We start from the raw sequence: 26251 nt of genomic DNA, 5'->3' as shown, positions 1-26251 counted from the left end.
GGCAATAAAAAGCTTATCTACAGAGTAAACTTCATTGAACTGTTACTACAGCAGATTACTATTCCCATGTGATTTCTAGGGAGCGTAGCATTCTTTGGGATTTATTATAAGAATCTCTGCCTCCTTTTCAGACCAGTTGACTAATTTCCTATTATGCTCTAAAATCTTCTCTACTGAAAAATAAATTCATAAAAATTGGACCATCCTTGTATGTCTTCTATTTTTTCCAGATTGGTCCCTTCAAATGTATTGACTGTGGTTCCCAGATATCCTAGCTATTAAGGCAAAGCTTGGTTGGAAATTTTGGAGTTTCATCCAAAGAAGGAGAAAGGCTACCACGTTGGGCCTCTTCAGGCCTTCTCAGGCAATGCTAGTGACTGTCAGGTTTTAAGAATAATATAGCTTGAACTGTAAAATCATTCAAGAATCTTCTTAGCCAAACTCCTTAAAGATATAATAATACTATTCTTCTGCAGAGTCATTGCAAATATAGATCAAAATCATACATGTTATTTTGTATCATTTGGGTTGGTATTAATAAAAGTATTGCCCAACAGTAGATTAGACTTAGTCCAATTAAAATTATTTAAGCTTAAGGAAATTTTTAAAAGGAATACTTAAAATGAAGTTCATTTCAGTTGAGAGGCCTTCATTTGATTTACTGTTACCTGAAATGCTACAGTCCATCTTTTCTAAAGGGAATACAGGGGAATTATTATGCTATATTTCTCCCCCACCCCATACATATACATATGACTATCCTCTGGAATAAGCCTTCCTCTGAGCTTCAGACAACTCCCACTCTAATCCTGTTCCAGAAAGCCTTAGATCTGGCTGTTCTCCCTTGGGGTAGGGTGGATAAAAATTCCTCTATACTTAATCAGAGGTGTCTGATATTGATTGTATATGTATTGATGTTAGTGTTCAAATTGTCATTCTATTATTTCCTTCATTATATTTCCTATTTATTTTAACCATGTGGCTGCTATGAGCCAACAACAACAATGGCATGTAATCAATTAATCAATCAATTGGTTTTTGTTGTTATTATTATGAGCCACCCGGAGACATTCTGAAGTTGGGAGGCACTAAAACCTAATTTCAGGTAGTCCTTGAGTTACAACCATAACGGAGCCTGTCCATCGCACTTGTGAGTTGTGACAATTGTAAATCTGATCACCCACACTGACCTGATTTTACAACCTTTTTTGAAGCAGTTGTTAAGCAAATGCTGCAGTTATTAAGTGAGCCAATGAATTGCTATAGCCTGGTTTTGTCAAAAACTGGAAGTAAAACTGTCTTTCAGCAAAACTGTCATAAAACGTGGTCATGTGACCATGGGACACTGCAAATGTGGCCTGGTTACTGAGTGCCCTAAGTGCGATTGTGTGACTGCGGAGAGGGGCTGACCATCATAGCTTTGGATCTGGCTGCTAAATTCCCCAGTGTAATTCTAAGATTACCTGTAAATAACTACTGAGATTTTTTGCACTTCAGGAAACATAACTAAAGAAGGAACAAATTATAAATATACTTACCAGAACTCTTTATCAATATTTGATGATATCTTTGATTCAGGGTGGATTGCCTTATGAAGAAAGGTTTCCTTTCCTCTTATTTGCCTCTAAAAACATATAGAAAATGGCTTTGGAAGTTTCATATTATCTGATCATCACGTTAGAATCAGTAATAAGCTATCATTATATCGAAAGAAATGAATTGTTTTAATACATTATGTGAAATGTATTTTCCATTTTGTGTAAAAATCTTATTAATATGATTCAATGCAGCCTATATAATAGAGTGTGCTAATCTTGTGTAACATTTCACTCAGGTATTCGTACAGTATCTAACTAATTAATTATCCACCATTATGTACTGATTATCATCTTATAGCATTTTTGAAATATTCTTGGAGAAAAATCTAATGAACTGACCCTGAGTTGTCTATGAAATCTAAACTATTGTATTCTTCCACATTGAATCTATCTTAGAAAAAAACAAAAGTTCCTTCACATAACTTTAGAGCTACTCAATGGGCAGAGCCTTTCTTTTTAGGCACATTTACCTGCTGAAAAGCTTCGCCCGCTTTTGAAAGAGTAACATTGCATCGGCTCTAAAAAGATGATATTGACTTCATAGCCTTTAAGATTCAATGCACAGAACTGTGATAAAACTATCCTTTCTTCTTTCTTTGTTAGAAAAAGCTATTTAAACATTAGATTGATGGCACTGTGGGTCATTCTTTACTACACTGCCTTTTCTTCAGCAGTGCAGGGATGGGATGTAATCACAATTTCTGATTTTTATTTGTGCACATGTACATAACCTCACATTCATGCATATGCCATACTATCACTCTTTTATTGCTCTGTTTGAAATTGGGCAGGACAGTATATTTTTGCAATAAAAAAATAATGTGTAGAAATTTATACACATTTTCATCAGCTCTAGATAATAAATCTTATGATCAAGTAGTTGCTCATGTGGGGAAGATTTATATAACTAAGTCTACTTGTGAGACATGCATGAGTAGGTTGAAGAACATGTATATACCTGAGCTTGTCTCATCAAAAGCAGAGGAAATAAAACAAATGTTCATATTTCAAGTATATTTTCATGTCAAAGATCATAAAAGGAAGTCTTCTATGAATATGCTTGCTGCGAGTGTTTTAAAGTATTAACAACTCATTCCCTAAATATGCACATAACATGCATAAAGCACTTAACTTTTTGACAAATAGTGACATATTTGAAGACAGGTGACAATACCTGAGCACAAATATTGACAAACAACATGATTTTAGCAAAGGAATAATGAATGATATGTTATTACCCAAAGCTAATTAAATTTATGACTGATAACTAATACGGATGAATATATTTTTCCATTTTAATTTTACCAATTTCCCATTTTTCTTGTCCTTAGTTATTACAGTTTCAGTTTTTTGCCTCTTTTAAAAGACAACACAATAATTGCCATGCATAGTTTTTATTTCCCATAATGTTTGCACTGTATGCATATTTTGGTAAAATAAAATTCTTTAGAATATGCTCTTCAGCAATATTTTGTGTATATTTCCAGTAATATATGTACTTTTCCTAATGTATAACTACCATTACCAGCATGCTTTGTATTTAATCTTCCAAATCCTCTCTCCTCACCCCCAAGACTACTAAATATCTTAGCAAACCTTTGGTAATGGGTCTATTTGGACTTGGCAAGCACCTCCTCCATCTCCCTTACCCCATGTGTGTATAAAATTGCCACTTTACTAGACAATCTGTTCCTGTTTGAGCACCATTTATATGTCATAGTTTGCCTGGATTCTTTTAGAACAAGAGATGTTTTTTGGTTGACCAGGATGACAAACCACATATTCCTCCCTAGATTCTTCCTTCTGTTCTAACTCTCTCTGATCCAATCTGCCTTCCTTGTTTTTCAACTCTTGTATAAGCTCTTGAAAGTTTTCTCCTGGCTTTTTAATTTTCCTCCCCATTTCCTTTTCTTCTGCTCAAACTCCTCATGAAAATCGCTTATGACTCTCTCCCATTGTTGTTTCTCCTCCCTTTGAGATTTTACAATTTCAAAATCAGCCATCTATATACTGCATTCCTGCCAGAAAGATTAGACATTACTATTTATAATCACATAATATTAAATAATATATGAGTGATACCCTCCATGAAAACGCTGATTACAATCAAAATACTGTCACAATGATTTGGGATGCACGCCAGGGAAATTGTATGATTTCATGTAACTTTTTCCATTGCTCCCTTTGGGTTGCTGAAATTGTGCATGACACCTGGTCTGATATAAATCAGGTATGAATTTTAAATGAAAATATTCAAACCTGAAGATTCTAAGCACACATAAAAAAATAAGTATGTTCCACAGAATTTGCTTGCTTTGTTGGGAATAGTTTTCTGAACAATTGGCTAAGAGACCAATTGTATTAATAAATTGTTTGATGTATGTTTTTTCTTTATTCTTCAGAGCGTGAAGCAAAAGAGTCCTGTGCTTGGTTACGGGCTGCTGGATTCCCCCAGTATGCTCAACTTTATGAAGGTATGTTTTATAAATCCATGGTTAATCCATAATCTTAGTTACAGCAAAAACTATTGTGTTTGTTTTGACGTTATATTGTTGAAGGACGAACACCTGCACTTTCCAAAATGTGAGAACTAAATCTGGTAGATTTCATCAATAGGAACACTGTTGATGATCTTGGGTTAACTATAAAATTGCATTGAATTAAAGAATTAAATCTGCATGTTGAGATATTCTTGGGCTCAGTAGTGTATAGATGTACCTAAACTAATGTGCAACATTTTTTGCAGTGTTTTCTAAACTTGAAAAAAGGAGAATCCAAAAGGAACCTAATAGTTTGGCTGGCAATGTCAAAAAATTTAGGTTTTGCCTGGGCTCCACCCATAATTTTTTGAGAATGACCACCAGATGCCTTTCAAAGGCCAAATGGAATGTTTAGTGTTATATGCTCAAGTTATTTTATTGGCAAGTAATTTGTATGATGTCACTATACAATTGATATGTGCTTTTCATTAAAGACAGTGCTAATAAAGGTGATGTGGTAAATGCAGAAGAGTAAAAGAACTTTCTACTGGACTAATGTAGCCTACCCTAATTCCTTGTCCTTCAAATACGTTGAACCTTTACTTTCTATATTTATCAGCCAAAGGGATGGAGAGTAGAAAAATCAGGCAGGGAAGGAACAATAACTGTTTTTCTAGACTAGTGATCAGAACTGAATGTTACTTATTTACAAAAAAAGTTGAAAAATGAATATTCTATTCTAATGTTGTATTGCATTCAGAACACAATATATTAATATAATTTTAATGAATAAATTTTAACATTTGTTTTGTTTATGCTGTCTGAAAATGTATCCAATATTTTTCAAAGTCAAGTGTTTGTTGCTGTGGAAATAAGTACCTCTTCTCTTGTAGATTACCAGTTCTCTATTGATATTGCTGCTGTGAAGAAAGACCATGATTTTCTTGACAAAGACCTTGTAGAAACTCTTTGTAGGTAATGTGCTTCTGTTTCACACTATTATTTTAGTATACTTTGTAAAAGTTATAGCATTTTAGACATTGCAGAGGATTCTGCAAATTTTAGACAAATATTGATAGTTACCAGCCTCTGCTGGAAATCATGACTTTCATTCATCCTCAGTTTACAGCAGCTCAGCTGGTTCCCAAAGCTGGGCCTCAAGTAACCTTGAGCTTTCTGAGTAATTGGAAAATGCAACGTGTTGGCCTTAAAAAAAACATGCTGTGTTTTCAAAGAGTATTAGTTATGAATGAGTTCACCAGACACATATATGAATTGTTACTTCTGTTGGCAAACTGGAAGGAAACAATTTCACAATACCTTTTCTATAGAAGATTGTTGGTGTTCTAGCATTTTAATTTTATTTAGCTTCTCACACTAAACGTGTAACAAGATAAAAGTAGTTTGTCCTGAAATGGATCAAAATATTATTAACTAGTGTTTCTCGAAGTGGTCTTGCTTAGGATCTGACAAATATCACAGATGGAGAATCATGTCTTCTGCCATTGTCACTTCAAGTGGGTGTAATGAATCCAACTGGACTGGATTTAATTGAAGAACTAAAGACTTAAATTCTTCCATATCTTTGGCAATCTGTTTCAAAGTTTTGAAAAGGCCCCAGAAGATGGGACATTATTTTTGCTTAAAACCAGTAAGCTTAAATTGGCTTATTGCCTTCATTAAAATATAGGTGTTCACGTTGGAAAAAAATAGCATTCTTTTTAAAAAATGGATTCTGTCATTGTTTAAATATTTAATCTTGAGGAGATCAACTCATGCTTAAAAAAGGACACCAAGATAGAGTTTATAGAAAACAGGTGTTATGAAATAGTAATTCCAAGCCAACCAAATAGAGGGACCTAATAAATAAAGAGAAAAGTTTATTCAGCAATGATTGTTGGATCTGCCCTCAGGAACAGATACCAACATTAGAATGGTTATACTACTCATAACAGGTATGTCTCTATTTCTCACTGATTTAATGTATGCTTTTGTTTTATATGGCTTATATTTCCTGCACATACAAAGGTACTTTGCCTCCTACATGTCATTTAAAATATTCTAAATGGTAAACTATTCTGACATGAGTACTTACTGTACTGCTTTGGTTCCCTTGTACCTGTCCGTTTGGTATTCTTTTAATTACTTTCAGTTTTTAGATTTTATTGCAATTAAAATAGTAAAGCACAAATATTCAGTCTTGTTATTTTTGTGGGAACTGTTCAGACATTTTTGTGATGTATTTTGATACATCATTCAAGTTGCCATACCAGTATGTCCTAGTGTCCAAGGATTGGGGTCCAGCAACAGGTCTCCTCAACAGTAGCCCCCCTCATCTGGAACAGACTGCCTTCAAAGACAGCCACTTTCCTTTGGTCATCCAGAAAGACTATTAACACAGTGCTTTTACAAAAACTCTGAAGCAAGAAATGTCAGTTAACTGGAGACAAATGCTTGGAGGGTAGGTGATTCCTGGCTCAGATGATGGTATTGTTTGTTTGTTTGTTTTTGCTTAAACAGTATATAAGCGTATTCATAGGAATTAACTATGCATCTTGCATTCAAATCAAAGGAGGAACTAAATTTGATATTATGAAGAGCTATTCAATAAATTCAGTATGATTCTTGTTTTATTTTTAGACGACTAAACACACTGAATAAATGTGCCTCAATGAAACTTGATCTGAACTTCCAAAGAAAAAAGGCAAGTATATGCGCATTCATATTTTTTATGTAAATGAAAATACTTAAAATCTCCTGAAATCAAAGCCACAGAGGATGTTGTATCTAATTGTTGTATCTTAAATACAATTGTTATCTCCCTGTAATTTTTGCATCATCCAACTGTATAATACATAGACTCTATTGATAAGAAAATGGAAAGAATGTTTTTATTATCAATCATCACTTTGTTTTTGAAGATTGACTATGATGATGATGATGATGATGATGATGATGATAGTAGTAGTAGTAGTAGTAGTAGTAATAATAATAACAATAGTAATAATAGTAATAGTAATAAAAAGTTGGAAGGGATCTTGGAGGTCATCTAGTCCAACCCCCTGCTCAGGCAGGAAACCCTATATCATTTCAGACAAATGGCTGTCCAGTCTCTTCTTAAAAACTTCCAGTGTTGGAGCATTCACCGCTTCTGGAGGCAGGTTGCTCCACTGATTAATTGTTCTAACTGTCAGGAAATTTCTCCTTAGTTCTAAGTTGTTTCTTTCTTTGGTTAGTTTCCATCCATTGCTTCTTGTTTTACCTTCAGGTGCTTTGGAGAATAGCTTGACTCCCTCTTCTATTGGCAGCCCCTGAGATATTGGAACACTGCTATCATGTCCCCTCTCGTCTTTCTCTTCATTAAACTAGACATACCCAATTCCAACAACTGTTCCTTATATGATGAAGCAAGGTTCATAACTTATCAATATGCTTTTCCTAATGCATCCTAGAAAATTAGTTTCAGAAGAAGATCAGATCAGAATAGAGCTGGACGGGATCTTGGAGATCTTCTAGTCCAGCCCCCTGCTAAAGCAGGAGTCCCTATATCATTTCAGACAAGTGACTGTCCAGTCTCTTCTTAAAAACCTTGAGTGATGAAGCACCCACCATGTCTGAAGGCAAGCTGTTCCACTGGTTAATTGTCCTCACTGTTAGGAAGTTTCTCCTTAATTCCAGGTTGCTTCTCTCCTTGATCAGTTTCCATCCGTTGTTTCTTGTCCTGCCCTCTGGTGCTTTGGAAAATAAATTGACCCCCCTCCTTCTTGTGGCAGCCTCTTAAATACTGGAATATTGCTATCATGTCCCCCCTAATCCTTCTTTTCTCTAGACTGGCCATTCCCAAATCCTGTTTCTGTACTGTTTATATCTTCCTTCCACACACACACATACACACACACTCACTCACTCACACACACATACACACAAATAGAGAATGGTTTTCTCCAACTCCTTTTTAACTGCTCACTAAGAATCTGGGGATTTGAACATATCTGCAAAGTAGCAAATGAAAGGGATTGTATTGTAACAATTCCCAAGGGTCTTTTCAAAATACAAGGAAAGCCTGTTTGGTTAACTAGATAATCTGAGTGTGACCCTACAATATGATTCCCTGCCAGATAAAAAGCAACAGACTTTTTTTGTTTTTGCTTTATTTTCTTTCATTTGTGCTGACTTATTAAAATAAAGTTTGCCATGTTTACAGCTCATTGTATAACACAGGCGTTATCTAAGGCTTAAGGGGTTTTAAGAAGGAATGTAGAAAATGCTGTTCGATATGAAAACTTTTGTAAGGGAGCCAATAACATTTTATTTACAGGGCACTCCTCTCCCCGGGGCACTTTTTAATCAGGAACTTGCATAGTACAGATCATTGCTCCAAGGAACCTTTTACAGATTGGATTCTCTCTCAAAATGCTTGACAAATTCTTGTTATTGGTGCTGGAGAAGTCATTGCCAGCAGTGCTTGAAGCAAAATAAGAAGGATTTGGATGGGATAGGATGCCGATGCTGTTTCATTTCATTCCTTTTCAAGTAGATTTAAAGCAGGCAGTCATACCATTTGTCAGGCTCAAAAAATATGAGCTGTATTCTGAAAAAGCTCAAGCACAAAATGCCTATTGATGGCATTCCCTCAATTGTGGAACCTCAGGAAGGCTTCTCTACTAAATCTCACCAGAAGGGCAGATTCTATTTGGAAAAGACAGAAAAATCTAGGCCCTAGGCCGTGTTGGGCTTTAAAAATGGGTATCTAGTGGCTTGAATTTCACTGACAAGCTGACTGACAGCATGCAATTCCAGCAATAGTGGTGTTACATGGGGGAGTCTGGGTAATACTTCTACCAGTGCATGACGAACTGCCTGAATGGTCTTTGAAGGCAGTCCCATGTAAAAGCAAATTACAATAGTCTGATCATATGATGACAAGGGTTCAAATAACCAAGAGCAAATCTTCTTGTTATTATATATTTGTCTGTGAACTTAGGTCTCCCAATGACTCACATCTCAGAAAATACACCTCAGTGTTCTTCCCTTTTCCTCTGTTGTCTCTGTATCAACATTTAGTGTGAAAATTCCTTAGAACAAAGAAGTAATTTTCCGCTTTGGGCATAAATTACTTGGGTGATCTTGCTAATCAGGGATCAGGTATAATTAGGATGATGTCATGATATGCTTTTCAATCCAACAGACCTTTAATCTGAAGTCCCATTCTTTTCAGTAATAATTGTTCATAGAAAAATATACATAATATTTTAGCTTTGACAACCTATGAAGACAAATACAGACAACTCAAGATGAGAACTAAAAATAATTAAGAAATGAAATCTTTTTTTCAATACAAAAGGATTTTTTTCAGAAAATCTAAGTACTTACAATTTTATTTTAAGTAAAATTGTACTTTTATTTCCTGTGTATATGAAATTATCCAGATAATAATTTTATTTCTTTGCTTCATATGATCTCTAATTTTTATGTGCATCATAACAGAAGGACCTTCAGTAACTTTGTTTCTTGTGAATAATGTAATTGTACTCTATTTTCAGATGCCTCTAGGGAAGTAGACAGATGTTCAAAGCACATTAAGACACTTTAATATTCTGTCATTCAATAAATCATTATTTTACTGCATTTGCCTTTACCCCTCCCCATATGCAGCCAGGTTCCATAGTACTAGTTTAGCATCTACATAGCTACTCAGTATCAACAGAATTTTATCTATTTTGCATTCCTACCAAAACATAAAAGAAATTTTGAAAACGTACCACTATAGCACATCCTTTCCCAATGTAGTGCTTCTAAAAATATTGAACTCTACTTAGCTATTACAATACTTTGCCATCTAAGCTTTGGCACTTCAAGACCCTATACCAGTGATGGCAAACCTTTTAGAGACTGAGTGCCCAAAAACTGGCCCTGCCACCGCTTCACCCCCTGCCCTGCCTCCGTTCCGCCCCCAGTCCATCTGCCCGCAGGGCCACTCACCGCCTCCAGGGCCCACCACAGATTGCCCAGCAGCGCCATGGCAGCCACGCCCTCTGCCCGCGCCCCACAGCATCAACTGTGCGTGATGGGGTGTGAGGGCAGAGTCTTGTCTACGCTGCCTGGCTGCCTTGTCCTTGGCTGCACTGCTCCGCGTGGACCACACTCGGAGGCGACTCTTCTTCAGGAGGGCTGCTGGTGAGGGGGTCATGGGGGGAGGCAAGGCTGAGGCAACGGCACTGTGCCCACAGAGTGGGCTCCGAGTGCCAACTCTGGCACCGTGCCATAGGTTTGCCACCACTGCCCTATACTCTTGGATGAGAAGCAAAACATTTTCAAAGAAAAAAACCAAGAAAGTACTGATCCATGGACTGGGGGTTGGGGACCCCTGCTATAGACCCCAACTCCTGTGTTTAGGAGCAGACACCTGAAAAAGTCAGAACCTTATCAAATTAGTAATACAGAAAGTCAATAATTCACATCAGAATCAGAGTCAATCATATAAAAAGTGTAAATAGGAAATAAGGCTTGTCACAAAATCAGGACAACTAAACTAGAGTCCAGAAACAGTCTTGAGTGTCAAGAGCCAAGATTTCAGCAAAAATAGAAACTTAGGAACACAGCTCAGACATTCTGAATAGCATGAGATCTTAGGAAACCAAAGTACTAGGGTACTATCTGGGCTTCCACTGCCATTCTTAAGAAACTTATAATTCTAATCAAACTAACTGCTACTCAAAAAGTCTTTATTTTTAGATCTTTCTTTAGATACTAATACATCTTTCAGTTTGAACCAGTAAAACCTACAGATTCCTTACGATTTAATGAAATTTCATTGTGATCCATGGCTGAAACTGCATCGTCTATTTCTAAGACAAGAAGAGCCTCTGGAATGTCCATTGATGGATATTTATTTTTTATCTATCTCTCTGTAAATGGCAAGAAAAATAGATTTTGCTGGTACAAGATGAGAAAGTATTTTGACCACCCAATGTCCTGATGACGATTGGAAACTGGTAGTTACAAATGTTTCTCCATCCCTAAGTGTGTGTTAGCTGGCACTCCTTAATATTAGGTTTGCTGATGGCTTCATCAACAGCAAACATAACATTAGTTTCCCATTGCTAATGGCAACAAAACATCCTTGATCTGCAGATTACTGATGGAGAGGGGGATAAAGAATGGGAGGAAAGCATGTATGTATGTATGTATGTATAGTATGGTATGTGTTTGGACGAGTGTAGATAAAAGGGTGTGCAAATGCATATGAAAAGTTGCATGTCATTAGTAGCCCAAAGTCTGCAAATCAAAAGTGATGAAAGATGAAAAATGATCTGTCAGACCTGTTATCAGTGGATGGATGGATGGATGGATGGATGGATGGATGGATGGATGGATGGACGGATATTCAAATGTTATGTATTGTTTTTCAGAGTGAAGACTCAGATGAAGAAGACCTTTGTGCCATCAGTAATAAATGGACTTTCCAAAGAGCAAGCCAGCGATGGTCTCGAGTGGAAGACTCTGATGCCTTAATTCATCAGTCAGGCAAACATGACTTTCAAGGGGACAGTAAAATGAAAATCACAACCAGCAATGAAAGTGTACTTACTGATTTGAGTGAGCCTGAGGTGTCATCTATTCATAGTGAGAGCAGTGGAGGAAGTGACCATAGGAGTCAGTCTGGAATCACAAGCCTCTTCAGGGAAACTAACTGTTCAGGACAATACTGTGTCAAAAACATTTCTGCGCAGGGTGGTCCTTCTTCCCAGCTTTCAGAAGTCTCTCCCAACTTCAGGAATGAGAAAACAACACGAACTAGAGCAAAAACCTTTCTGAAGCGTATGGAGACATTAAAACCCAAAGGACAACATGGAAAATTAAAAGGCTCTGGATTGACTAGTGTCTCAGTCATTGGTACACCTGTTCTGCAACATGAGCCCAGAACCTTAAAGGATATGCATTGCATGCAAGTGGAGAATGGAGACTTCCAAAATAAAACAGTTGCACTCCAAGATCCAGTCCGACAAGGGTCTCCATTTTCTGCCAATTATAGCAGTGAAAGCAGCCAACTGGAGATTAACAACAGTGCCGTAAGCACTCCTTCCTTAAAAGAACACAAATACCATGAAGCAAATAAACGGGGTGGCATGTACCTAGAAGACCTAGATGTTCTTGCAGGAGCAACATTGAGGCAAGCGATAGATCAAAACTGCAAAAATGAATTTCACTCCCAAGAAAACCTAATATTTCATATTCCCAAAGACCACAAACCAGGAACATTTCCTAAGGCACTTTCTATTGAAAGTCTCTCGCCTACAGACAATGTCCTGAACTGGAAGAGAGACAGCGTTTCATTAACCAACAAGACATCTAAAGAACACAAACCCCTTGTTTCCTGTTCAAAGGAAAGTAGAGTTAGCATTTATGACAATGTTCCAGGTTCTCATTTATGTGCCAGCACAGGGGATCTTCTGGATCTGGAAAGGGAAAATCTTTTTCCTCATTTGGATGATATTTTGCAACATGTCAATGGACTTCAGGAATATATTGATGACTGGTCAAAAAATGTATTACCAGAACAAAAAAATAATGCTTTATCCATTGGTGAATGTGAGTCGTTATCATGTCAGTCACCAAGTAAAATTTCTTTAGAGTTTGAACAGAACTCAGTGTCTGATGGCCACACAACACCAAGTGATACCGACCGAGATGGAACATCTCTCAATGAATCAGAAGCTACTGGTGTCAGAGAAAGAAGAGACTCTGGTGTTGGAGCATCCCTTACCAGACCAAACAGGTTTGTACCAGATCACACTTCCCTCAAGGAATGGGTAACTGGGAAATTAAAATATGCTGTTTTTCAATTATGCAGTTGTTCCTATATCGAAATCATAGCAATAAATTGCAGTTCACAATGCAATATATAATTTACAGTTTAAATTTTAAATCAGAGTAATCCCATAAAATCTTCCACTAAATTCTCTTGCCAACTTAAATGGTCAGAAATCACAACAATTACACCATCCTATAAAAATAGAGTCTCTGAATAACAGCTGTTTGAAATTTTCCAGCTACTTGAAACATTCTTTTAAGAGGATTAGATCAAGGATGGAGAATCTTGTTTACTTCAAAGACTGAGAGTAAGGTTTAACTCTATGATGAGCTGCGGTGGAGCAAACAGTGGATAATGCCCAAAGCAAAAGTGATTGGGAGGATTTGATTGATCTGAGCAAAGACAGAAAAGGCAATGCTGAAATTATATTGTTTGATATGGAAAAAGCCTTTGATATTAGTATTAATATTAGTAAATTACCATAGCCAAATGTGAAATACCAAATAAATCCAGATTCTATGTGGTCATTCTATAAAGATTTTTTTTCTTCCATTTAATCGTGTTCAATTCTCAGAGACTGCCTGGACAGGTACTTGCAGTTTTCAGAAGTGGTTTTTCATTGCCTCCTTCCTAGGGCTGAGAGAAAATGATTAGACCAAGGTAACCCAGCTGACTTTTGCCTAAGGCAAGACTAGAACTCATGGTTTTCCAGTTTCTAGCATGATGTTTTAATCACTACACTAAGCTGGTTCTACTATCTATAAAAATACGGTACTAGACAAATATATCTAATTTCCACGTTGATATTTGTTTAGATCCTTTAGTTTCTACTGGATCACTGGCTTTCAAAGTGTCCTCCTTTCAAGGCCTTCAAAGTCAAATAAATATATTACAATTTCTGTTTTTTTCCTAATACAATACATATTGATAGATATAACCCAAACATAGATATAACATAAACCAAACATCTTTCAGTTCTCAATCATTTTTAAGAATATAAAGGGGTCCTGAGACTAAAATGTTTGAGAACCACTGTACTAGATCATAATATCCATGGTATTTTGCACTGTTCAGCAGAATAAAATTGGTGCTATTTGCTGATGGCATGTTATTGTTTATTTCATACTTTGATTGTGACTCTGATGCACTTGATTAATATGATTGGATAAATTATGGGATATTCTTTAGCTCGTATAATTTAGAATTCATGCTAATAGCAATTGTAATTATCATTTCATATACACGCTGAATGTATTAATCAGTATTATTCCACCTCACATTTCTCAAATTATTATAATTCTTTGGATATTGATAGCCTTACCCTGGGGTGTGTGTAAATAATCTTAAAAAAATAATATATTTTTCAGGATACCTTATATTTTGCATAGAATTCTCATACACTTACCTAGGAGACATTTTCATTGTTCTGTACATTTCTATGAGAGTTTCCAATTCCCAATATCTAGAGTAAGTTGCAATTAAAAATAGAGACTTTGGTTTCTTGAATCTTGAATCAGACACACCTATGCATAGCTTTTTAACAGGTATTGGATTTTGCATAACCAGTTAGAAGAACTGTTTTGGGCTCAAAATATAATGAATTAGCAATATTTTCTGTCACTGATACATCAGTTCAAAACTATTTCTAGAATAGTATAAACATACTATTTCTGGAAAATTGCATTTTGATTCTTTTTCTCACACCAAATTGATACTCTGTGGTAATCTAGATTTTAAATATATATATATGGAAGATCTTGATAGATGCTGGGGTTTTTATTTTAGCTCAATTGTTGTATGATAATGATGTTATCATTTTTTATGTTAAAGGATAAATACAATTTGGCTGTTGCCACCCACTGGTAATATTAATAATTACAACATTTATTGATAATTCAGTTTGGATCAGTAGATTTTTTAGCTTGGGAGATACTTAATTTATGAGAGGTGATCGCTAAATCATATGAGAGAAAAATCCCCATACTTATTTATAAATAAATATAAATCAAAGTGATATGCAGACTGAACGGAATAAGGACCCCCTTTTTGTTTAAGCAACATAAAACTGTCTTTTAGCAGTGTGGACATTTTCACTTCATCTTAGATTATGTTTTATTCATCAGAATAATATTTTTGAACTCATTGGGTCCATTGTACCTGCATAAAAAGTTGATGCACAAGTACCTCAAGTTATTGACGATTCCATATCAGTTTATTCATGTCCCAGAAGTGAATGGCATCAAGTGGAGCAAGTGGAATTTACTAGAGAGGACAGTTTTAAATTTTTATCATCGCTATAACATTTCTAGAACAAATAGATTTCCTAAAAAGAATCTTGTAAGAGGAAAGCAATTTTTAGACTCATACTGGAATTACAATCTTCTGACTGTAGGAACGTCTAAACCTTCACAGATAAGAAACAAAGTTATCATGACAATCAGACATTTTATTCAATTTTTTTGTATGTATATAAAGGCGATTACGATGGCACAGTTTCCAGATCTCTCACCAACTTAGCCATGCTCTAGGATCTCTCCAGATCAGCAGTCAGTCAGCTGCTCAGTTAAATCTGCTACAAAAATTTTCCCTGCTCCGACTTACAGCAATTATGGAAAAATACTCCCTGTCAAACAAGCATGGCTGGACATGGTAAGTATGTTTTATAATTTAAATGTTCTTTAGTTATAAAGCCTGAAAACACTCATCATATTTTCAGTAGTATAACATTTGGTATAGAAAATCAGCTTTAGCAAAAAGAGATTTGTAATGATTGGGTCAAAGTTCAGGAAGAAAATATTAAAGAATGGTTATTTTACAATTGATTTTTTTTTAATTGACTTGAGGGTCATATACACATACATTAATTATCTAGGAATGTTCTAGATTCCAAAAGAAAAAGTAACTTTCAAGCATGCATGGTTGCTCACATCACAGCTGTCAATACTTCCTTAAATCAGTTAGTCTTTTCCTGCATCACACAGCTGATAGATCAAGACCAAAAATGTATTAATACTAGCAGATAATAATTTAACCCATTATTGTCTGCTCTGTCACCTCTTTTGTTTCCATTGGATTGTACTTTTTTGTCTCAAATGCCAGCCAGATGATATGATTGATTATTAGATTCTTATCATATTAAATCTATTTATCTTTAGAATAAACATACATACAGGTGTCCTTGAATTACAATTGTTCATTTAATGATAGTTTGAAGTTATGATAACCTTGAAAAAAATGACTTATGACCATCCTTGACATTACAACCATCGTACCATCATGATTATGTAATTGCAGTTTAGCGACTGGTTCACATTTATAACAATTGCAGCATTTTGTGGTCACAGGATTGTGATTTTTGATCACATGAGTCTTCCCAGCTGGCTTCCAACATGTAAAGTCAATTTGAGAACCTGGATTTGCTAATGACTGAGAGATTCACTTAGTGACCATATGATTCATTTAATAACTATGATGAGCCACCTAATGACTGCAATAAAAATAGTTGTAAAATCAGGTCTGGTCACATGATGATGTGCTTAACAACTGCATCACTTAGTGACCAAAATTCCAGTCCCAGTTGTGATCATAAATTCAGATATTTATATTTATTTGATAAACTGAAGGCAATAAACCCACTTAATACTCCTGCCTCCTATTTTCCCCATAACAACCCTTTGAGCTGGATTGGACTGAAAGAGAATGATCGGTCCAAAGTCACCCAGCCTAGCATTCATGCCTAAGGCAGGACTAGAATTCACAACTCTCCTGATTTCTAGACCAGCACCTTAACCACGCCAAAAAACTGGCTCTTTACTTTACCCCACACTGCTACAATATTCAGAACTCGAAATGGCCAGCATCCAAAGATTTTTTTTCCTCTATCAGTCTTCAATAAAATAATCACTAAATTAAAAAAGCTTCCATTAATTGATCCATTGTCTTATAAAGGAGGGGGCGTTTTTTGTCTCCAAGCATTGCCTATTCATGAATTTTAAACTGGTGCTACCCAGAGAAATTCTCCTGGATTCTTTTAGTGTCAATACTTATTCAGACTGATAAAAAAATATGTTGCATATTTCTATCATCATAACATTTTAATTATGCATTTCATTCAGTGTGTACTGCAAGAATAATTAGCAAGTATAAGGCAGACCTATCAGTTTCATTCCCATCTTCCCTTCCTCTCCTCACTGTGGTTGTTCTGTAGAGAAACAAAAGGTAGCATTTTTTTTTCAGCTATGGTGCCTGTCTTTCTACAGCACTCATAAACTTCCAATCAAACATGAAGATCTTTGTCCTGATTCAGTGTCCTAAATAATAATAATAATAATGATGATGATGATGATGATGATGATGATGATGATGATAAAGTTGGAAGGGACCTTGGAGGTCATCTAGTCCAACCTCCTGCTCAGGCAGGAAACCCTATACCATTTTGGACAAATGGCTGTCCAGTTTCTTCTTAAAAACTTCCAGTGTCGGCGCATTCACCGCTTCTGGAGGCAGGTTGTTCCACTGGTTAATTGTTCTAACTGTCAGGAAGTTTCTCCTTAGTTCTAGGTTGCTTCTCTCTTTGGTTAGCTTCCACCCGTTGCTCCTTGTCCTGCCTTCAGGCACTTTGGAGAATAGCTTGACTCCCTCTTCTTTGTGGCAGCCCCTGAGATATTGGAACACTGCTATCATGTCCCCCCTCATCCTTCTCTTTGTTAAACTAGACATACCCAATTCCAGCAACTGTTCCTTATATGTTTTAGCCTCCAGTCCCCTAATCATCTTTGTTGCTCTTCTCTGTACTCTTTCTAGAGTCTCCACATCTTTTTTACATTGTGGTGACCAAAACTGGATACAGTATTCCAAGTGTGGCCTTCAGTTTGAGTTCCTTAGTATGGATTCTGCTTGTGCTTCAGGAAGCAAGAGAATTGGTTCAAAGCAACCAAATCCAGCTCCTGCCCTAAATGAAATCTCATGTCTCGTACCAATCTCTTATCTCATGTCTTCAAGAGGCAAAGGTATTTGATCCCAGAAAATTAATTAGGCGTACACCCGACTATACAATTTGGCAGTGTGGATTACACAGTGTAGGCTCCCTTTGTAATAGAGCTTCAGATTTGACATACAAAATTCAGCATTTGCTCTACTGTAGCATATTTCAGCTAAATTACTTCACTGCATTAACTGACATTTAAATAGGCCATGTGAAATGCTAAGGATTATTACCCTCATTTTACAGCCAAATGCAGGCAAAATCAATAAAAGATATAATCTCACAGCATGAAAAGTAATTCTAGAGGTCTAGCTGGGTTCCTTTGTGTACCGCTCTATAAGCAGAAAAAAAACCCATCAATAAACTTATGCAACATTTAATCAACACTAGCTGAACTAATATTATGGGATTTTAATTAATGACTTGTATTTCCATAGCTCCATTGCGGAAGAATATCACAAGATTATGCTAGCTGATAGCTGTCAGATATAGAGCAGAGGAAGGAAATGGAAAACACTGAATTAATTGCTGTGTTCAATATGACTCATATATATATATATAACTGATGGTATGCCATTTTGTAGATTTTTTGGTAGAAATGAGTGGTTCAAATGTGCTAAACTAGAGGCAGACAATTGTCTGGGCTTGCAGGGACATTTAGAATGGTAAGGACAAGTCCTGGTGACCATGATTGATGTGGCTGATCACAAGCATCTATTTCTATAAAGATAAATTAAAATATGCTACCATTTCTTCTAACTTTCCAGGATGCTCTACATCATCCTACATAATATGCATTAGACTTTTCCTTTATTTCTGGTAAGTCAGCATTCTTCCTAACAAAGCATCTGGATTTGTCTCCCACCAGTTTTATTTTTAATGGAAATATAGGACTATATGAGAAGATTCAGTATTACTGATTTATTACAGGTAGTCCTCAGCTTACAGGTAGTCCTCAAATTTCCATTGCTAAGCAAGACAGTTCTTAAGTGAATTTTGTCCCATTTTATGACCTTTCTTGCCATAGTCATTAAGTGAATCACTATGGTTGGTGAGGTAAAATGGTTCTTAAGCGAATCTGAGTTCCCCATTGACTTTGCTTTTCCAAAGCTTGGAAAAGGTGTTTATATGATCCCGGGACACTTCAACCATTATAAATACATGCCAGTTGCCAAGCATCTAAATTTTGATCACATGACCCTAAGGATGCTGCAACGGTTTTAAGTGTGAAAAACAATCGTAAGTCACTTTTTTCCAGTGCTGTTATAACTTTGAACAGTCGCTAAATGAATGGTTGTAAATCAAGGACTACCTGGTAGTTGCTATTTTTTTTATAACATACCAAACTTCCAGTTTTAAAATTAAATGTTAAAAGAAATGAAATATTTTAAATGTAAAATTAAAATCACATGATTTAAGTGGACACATTATCTGGCTAATAGTAGGAATTGCATTAGAGCAAATGATTTTTTGTATTATTTTCTTAAACGTATTTACTAATTGGATCTAGATGGTAATTTTGACCAGTAACATCCCAAAACAAGATCTTTGTCATCATCTGCTTCTTTTTAAACTGGAGATGCCAGTACTAAATTTGAGATGTTCTAGATGCAAAGCATGGCATCTCTTGTCAAGTATAGTTGTTTCATAAAATGAAGAAGAATTTCTCTGGATAGCACCAGTTTAAAATTCATGTATAGGCAACACTTGGAGACAAATGAGAAATTGCTCTCTTAAATTCTTTTTCTAGCATGCAAGGAATAGATACTGGTAGCACATCCTCTCCATTTGAACCCTCCTACACATCTCTTATTATCTGTAGGTACTCTTAGCCTGTTAATCATCTCCACAACTCCTGTGGCCAACTGTCCTTTTTCTCATAAAGTTTAGATTATATTTTTCATGAGTGTATGGGTGTATATGTTTGCCCACCTTTGTTATTAGAATAAGTGAACCAGAGCACAAAATAACTCTGAAACTTTATTCAACATCCATCCTTTTAAGCTTCATCCAGGATTTATGATAATTTTACAAATGGTAGCTTAATCATGATAAATCATGCAATTTGAGATTATGGACACAGTGAGACATTTTGAGATAATTAATTATACAACCTTTCAAGTTTAATCTTCTGCCATTACTTACAGAATTTTAAGTTGTCGCATATGTGTTGAAGAAGTGAATTGAACTAAACGGTGAATATGTTTCATTGCCACAAGCAATTATTGATGAAAAAAATGAAATGTGTAAAATGTAAAACCTGCATATATTTTAGGGATGAAATACTACTTTCCTGGGATTGCATAAAATAAGACAGAATAATAAATATCTAAAGATTTGTAACTAGTGGTTTATAACAAATACAAGCATCACGTAATGTTCCCATAGCATTAATGTTCCTACAGCGACTTATGCTTCAAATCTATTCTAAACATCCAATAATATCCAGTCAGCAAAAGAGGCACAGAGAAGAATTAAATTTATGAGTAAGAGCTATCTAATATTTCATACATGTAGAGCACTTATAATTATGTGCTTAACAAAAGCTAAATTAGATGATAAATAGGTCATTGCATTTCATATACTCCTTTAGGGAAAAAAAAGTCTTTACAGGGAATTTAACCATTTCTTCCAAGTCCACTGTGCCTTCCATGAATGTAATTGTGGTTTCAAAGTGAGAGAATTTTAAGATGTTTTTCGATTGGCATCCCAGCAGGTCAGGGACTAAAGAGCTCTTTATCCTTATCTCTCTGCCATAACTACAATTTTGTGAAAAAATATTTACTCCCTTGTCTATGGAGATTCTCATTCATCCATATCATGGTTGTCCCAAAGGTGTTTTTTCAAAAGGCAACTGGACCTTGTTTTTCCTTGAAAATGTTTTTCTTCTCATCCAAAAAGCTTCTTCAGTTCTGAACTGAAAAGGGAATATTTACTCCCTTTTTGTATTGTCAGAATTTTAGCATATTTCGCCCACTGAATGTTATTAGAGCTTCATGTAAGTCCTATTGATCTAAAGGAAAAAACGCAAGTGAACAAAATCCCCAAGTTTAGTGCTTGTTTCATTTACTTCATAAACATCCAGTAGGCAGCATGCCAGTGTGAAAGAGTAATCATCCATGTAGTTTCTGTCAGATCAATTAAAGGAATAACTAGGGCCAGGTGTGTCTGAGTACTACATTAATCAAACACAACTCATTTTGGGCAAGCCCTGCAATATATAAATATCATGAACTTTGGATATCCTCATCACAGAAAAGTCCTAACCATATGGACTCCAGAGGTAAGTCATGTCCCCTTCAGAATAATTGAGAGGGATGTGTGTGTAAAAAAAGTCACTGAAACCTATTAGCCAAGAAGAGATTATATTTTTTTCTAAAGTTTTGAGTCTCTATTAATCCATAATCTTGAAATGGCAACTGAGAATCTTCCAAGAATGGCTGCGCTGACAAAAATCATTCTAAAATTCCAGGATAAAATTGTCTAAGGATTGACGGACTAGTGGGTCATGCAAGAAAATGATCCCAAATTTACAAGCAAGTCTATAAGAGAATTGATAAAGAACAATTTCAACATTTTGGGGGTTTCTATATTTAATTCTGCACTGGGATGCATTTCTCCAGTAAGTGTTGGGGGGGATGAGTGTTCTCCTGGACTCATAGCTTGTGCTCAAAGAGCAGGTGATAGTCATGAGTAGGGAGCCTTTACACAGGTACATTTTGTGAACCAGTTGTACTCATTCCATACCCCAGCCTGAATCCAGACCAAAAAAGGTCCAGATAAGCCACTTCATCTGGGCCCCTTTGAAGCAGTGAACCAACTATCCTTTCATCAACTCCCTCCCAAAAAGAAGGTTGGAGACTGGACAAATCGTTGTCTAACACAGCTGGGTCCAAGGATGGCTTTTTGAGAAAAGAGCACATCTTTGCCTCCTTCAAGGCAGGCGGTACTACTCCTTCCCTCAAAGAGATATTATCCACCATTTGGATCCGGATACATGCCATTTCCCTGAAGGCCTTAGCCAACTAGGAGGGAAATGACTCCAGAACACAGGTGGCTGGGCTTCCTCAGGATCAACCAGCTCAAACTCACCTAAGATATCAGGATTCAGACAATAATCCTATAAATAATTTGCATAAATCATTATTTTTAAGGTCTGTCCCGAAGTTCATGAAGTGGATGAAGGTTCCAGATTACAAGGATAAGAACATATTTGGTGTGCCTTTAATAGTCCATGTGCAAAGAACAGGGCAACCCCTTCCACAGAGCATACAACAAGCCTTGCGATATTTACGTAATAATTGCCTGGATCAGGTAGGTTCTTCATTTTGATAGATACATATGTGAGTACACAAAAATCATCTGACAGCTTTATCTACAACTAATCTTCTAGATGCCGAAGGTTTTTAAAATAACTTGGACTTTTTTTATTTGTTCTTGCTTCTGTTGGGGATATTTAGCATACCTGCAGTACAAAATATAATAAATGTGATCAAAAGCATCCTATTTTGCCAACCCACACTGCTGTATATAAATATTATAATGAAATGATATTGTAGAAAGACAGGAATGTGATCACTATCAGAATGACCAATTTTAAGATGGTTAAATATATTATTTATTGATTCTGTTGCTACCATACTCAAAATGGAGCTTCTTTATTTCTAGAGAAAAGAAAGGATTTTATAGACTAAAAAGAGCACTTCCAGTAGGACATGCAAACAGACTCAGGATCCGTCTTGGGGAGAAAATCACTATCTCCCCCCCCCCCAGCAAAATAACAGTTTCCAACCTCCACTTCTATCAGTTTCCCTTTCCTCCTTGTTTCCATCATATGGGAAGGAATTCATAATTAACATATCCAACATTTCTGTCTGATTATTTTGTTTCGGTCTGTTATACAGAAAATATGCTTAGAGCAGAAATGAGTTTTAAACTTTTGGAGAGCTAGAACACCTGGAACATTAATTTTAAGAACTCAAAAATACTAATCATTTTGACAGGATTTAATTATGTTCAGATAACCGAAGAGTACCCATTAAGATTTTTTTCCCTCTCATTTCATTTACCTAATCCTTCCCTTCTTTTCCTTTTACATCTACTAATTGTGGTTATCTAACTTTCACTGTGGGCTTCTTTTCCAAAGGAAAAGGTAACAGTTGTCTTGAATCTGTAGAGTGGGCCCATGCTTTTTCTTCAGTTATAATTAATGTAACTCAAGATCACAAACAAATGCTATAATAGATTTTGCAGTTCTTTGATACAGTTACAAGTTCTCTGCTCTAAGATGTAATGGCAAATTAGTACTCTATATCCATTTTCACATATGCAGCATATAGAAACAGGCTGCTCTGTCAATCACCCCATATTTTCTTTATTACATTTGTGCATTGAAATTCCCTGTGGGTCAGTATGTCTAAGAAAGTGCAGAGAAGTCATGCGTTCTCTGTGTTTTTTAAAAATCCTAAAAAGGAATGAGGTCCACCTCAATTGTTCATAATTGGAGACTTATATAACCTTAAATAGAAAAAGATTTAACATGAATAAGGTATCACCAAATGTTGTAGATGTGACCTGTTCAAAACACTTAATGTAATCACTGCAGCTAGGGAATTATGTGATTAAATAAAACTATTTAAGTGTAATAACTGCTTGGTGTTGGTGGCATTTCTGGACTATAGTTTTCAAAGAAGAAAAAGATTTTTAAAAAGGAATGATACTAATTAAAAATGTAATACAGCAAGAAATGTGGTTATATTTTCCTAAAATTTGACTGATTGCTTCTGATTAACTGCCATGTTACATTCTGAGCCTCTTTTTTTAAGTTCTTGAAAAATGTTGAATAAAAATTCTGGTCCTATGCATGGTAGGTTTTTTTCTCCCACTATCAGGGTTTCACACCAAATTTAAACCTAAATATAATGTCTGCCAAGCTGAGTTTTGTGACCAAAGGCTGTGACAGTTTTATTGCTAGAGGTTTTTTTACCCCTTGAAATGGATGTAGTTCTGCAATAATGTAATAATAATTGACTCCTCAATTTATCTTTTGTTGTGAAAACCTGCAGTGCTAGGTCCTCTTTTGAATATATCAACTAGAAGCTATTTTATTCAACAGTCTCCTTATATTCTTGACCTCCATTTTTATGCACTTTAGATTCATAATCTAAATCAGGGGTCCCCAACCCCCAGTCCGTGGACCAGTACCAGACCATGGCATGCCAGCAACCGGTCCGCACAAACAAGCAAAGCCCCATCCGCGGGATGCAGGCAGCACACAAAATCGTACACTCTCCAGTCCGTGGAAAAACCTCCTCCACGGAACCGGTCCCTGGTGCCCAAAAGGTTGGGGACTTCTGATCTAAATTACTACTTCCCCAATATTCATCTTTCATATCTCTCTCTGCTATAATTATTAGAAATAGTGTGCTTGATCACATGTTAGAAACACATATTTCACACTGCTGTAATGCCTATGCATGTGCATGTATTTAAAATAAAATTACTTTTATAAAAGTTTTGAGGTTTGTTTTCTGCATCCTAGACCGTTAACAGAGCATGGAGATAATATTCCTCCTCTAATGATAAGGAAAGAGCCGGTTTACATTTCAGTACTGGCTGCAGTCCAGAAGAGCACTGCTTCCTGTCAGTGCCAAACTGCAGCATCACCACTCTCCTGCCACATTATTAGCAGTTCTATAATAGTCCGAAGTGCGATGAATCAGCTAAAAGCCCTGTTGTGCAAGAGAGAATATAGAGAGAGAGATTCTGAAGCCAGGGCATTACTTCTAATTTTTGTTATCTGTTACCTTTTTGGTAGCTTAGACATCTATTTGCTAAAGGTGGCTTCGGTGATTCATCCAATAAAGAAGAAAAATACAATTGTGATTGATCTTGTGCCACCTACTGGTTCTTCACCCTGGTGCAATATATTCATTCTTCTCCTTCATCTTTGTTACACTCTCATATAAATTCTGTGCCTGCCCAATAACCTATTTTGAAATGTTGTATCATTGATTCGGTCTTTGAGGGGGAGGTTTGAAGTATCTTCCTGAGGTTTAGTTGAGTCTTAGTCCTATATATGTAATATCAGTTAAGCCTATATAGGTTTTTCAATAATACTTTCGTCATTTCTTCTTTCTCAAGTGCCACATTACAGATAATACCACCTTTCACAGTTTTGGTACACTCAATCACCTCGCTATTATCGTTACCACTGTGATTGGTTCTGTTCTCCATTGCAGTTTACTCATCTAAAACATGGCTTTTCCACTCATAACAGCTGCAAAATGTTCAGTGCTCTTGTTCTATGAAGTTTTCATATTTCATGCTAGTAAGCCATTATACTTCCATATCATGAAGGAATACAGTAGTTCATCATTGTTATCAGCCCTTTGGAGACCATATCACATCCAGTCATATTAGCATATGTTCTTGTGTTTTCGCATCTTCTTTTTTAAATGTTATTGTTTTGCTGAATCAGTTATGTTTGTTATGCTGTGTTTTCAACTATGTTTTAATTACACATTTGATGTTTTGTAAGCCATCTAGAGTCTTTTTGGAGTCAGATAGTTTTAACAAATCTAAACAACAACAACAATAATAAAGCAGATAACAAGACCTGGAAATGGTTAAAAACGGGAACGCTGAAGAAAGAGACAGAGGGATAATTCTGGCTGCACAAGGCCAATAACAAATGCATACAAAGTCAGAATTGAGAAGATAACAATAAACAGCAAATGCTGTCTCTGCAAATAAACTGAAAAGCCAATGGACTACCTAATTACTGTAGCTGCTGCAAGAAGATTGCACAGATTGATTGCAAACAATGACATGATAAAGTACAACAATGATACATTGAAATTGCAAGAAATACTGTTTGCCTGCAAGCAAGAACTGGTGGAATCACAAAATAGACAAAGTAATAAAAAGAAGAAGAAGCTAAAGTGCTCTGGGACATTAGGATTCAAACAGATAAGCACCTGCCACTTAAGACCCCAGACTTAAAATTGTCGATAAGAATGAATTAAAAACAATATTGATAGTGGACATGGCAGTACCTGGAAACAGGAACTGAGAAAGAGCTGGATAAAATCACAAAATATAAAGATCTGCAAATAGAACTTAAACAAGTGTGGCAAAAGAAGGCAAAGATAGTACCAATAGTAATAGATACCTTGGATGCAATCCCAAAACATCTAAAGCTTCACTTGAACATCATTGGCATTGACAAAATCATCTTCAGTTAATTTCAAAAGGCAGCTTTTCTTGGAACAGCTTATATTGTGCAACAATACCTTTAACACCATCAAATAGGTGGATAAAAATGCCAGATCTAATCTAAATACCTGACTGTGCAACCAATATAATGATAGTA

At 35.9% G+C, this 26251-nt stretch overlaps 1 protein-coding gene across 2 annotated transcripts in view; it reads left to right on the top strand.

Annotated features, from left to right (window-relative positions):
- The window catches only part of STARD13 (StAR related lipid transfer domain containing 13), a 74356-nt gene that overhangs the window by 35514 nt on the left and 12591 nt on the right, over positions 1–26251 (top strand). The window contains exons 2-7 of one of the 2 annotated variants that reach the window (XM_015815235.1): positions 4001–4072; positions 4972–5053; positions 6719–6782; positions 11491–12857; positions 15369–15542; positions 22032–22191. In XM_015815235.1, coding sequence (XP_015670721.1) covers positions 4001–4072; positions 4972–5053; positions 6719–6782; positions 11491–12857; positions 15369–15542; positions 22032–22191 — 1919 coding nt within the window. Of the gene's footprint in view, positions 1–4000; positions 4073–4971; positions 5054–6718; positions 6783–11490; positions 12858–15368; positions 15543–22031; positions 22192–26251 lie in introns of those variants that run through there. The other variant, XM_015815236.1, reaches the window with a different exon arrangement.

This window comes from Protobothrops mucrosquamatus, unplaced genomic scaffold (genome assembly GCF_001527695.2).
Source record: "Protobothrops mucrosquamatus isolate PMUCROS unplaced genomic scaffold, P.Mucros_1.0 scaffold327, whole genome shotgun sequence".
Lineage (NCBI taxonomy): Eukaryota > Metazoa > Chordata > Lepidosauria > Squamata > Viperidae > Protobothrops > Protobothrops mucrosquamatus.
Note: the sequence above shows the minus strand (reverse complement) of the source record. Positions and strands in the feature narration are given on the sequence as shown.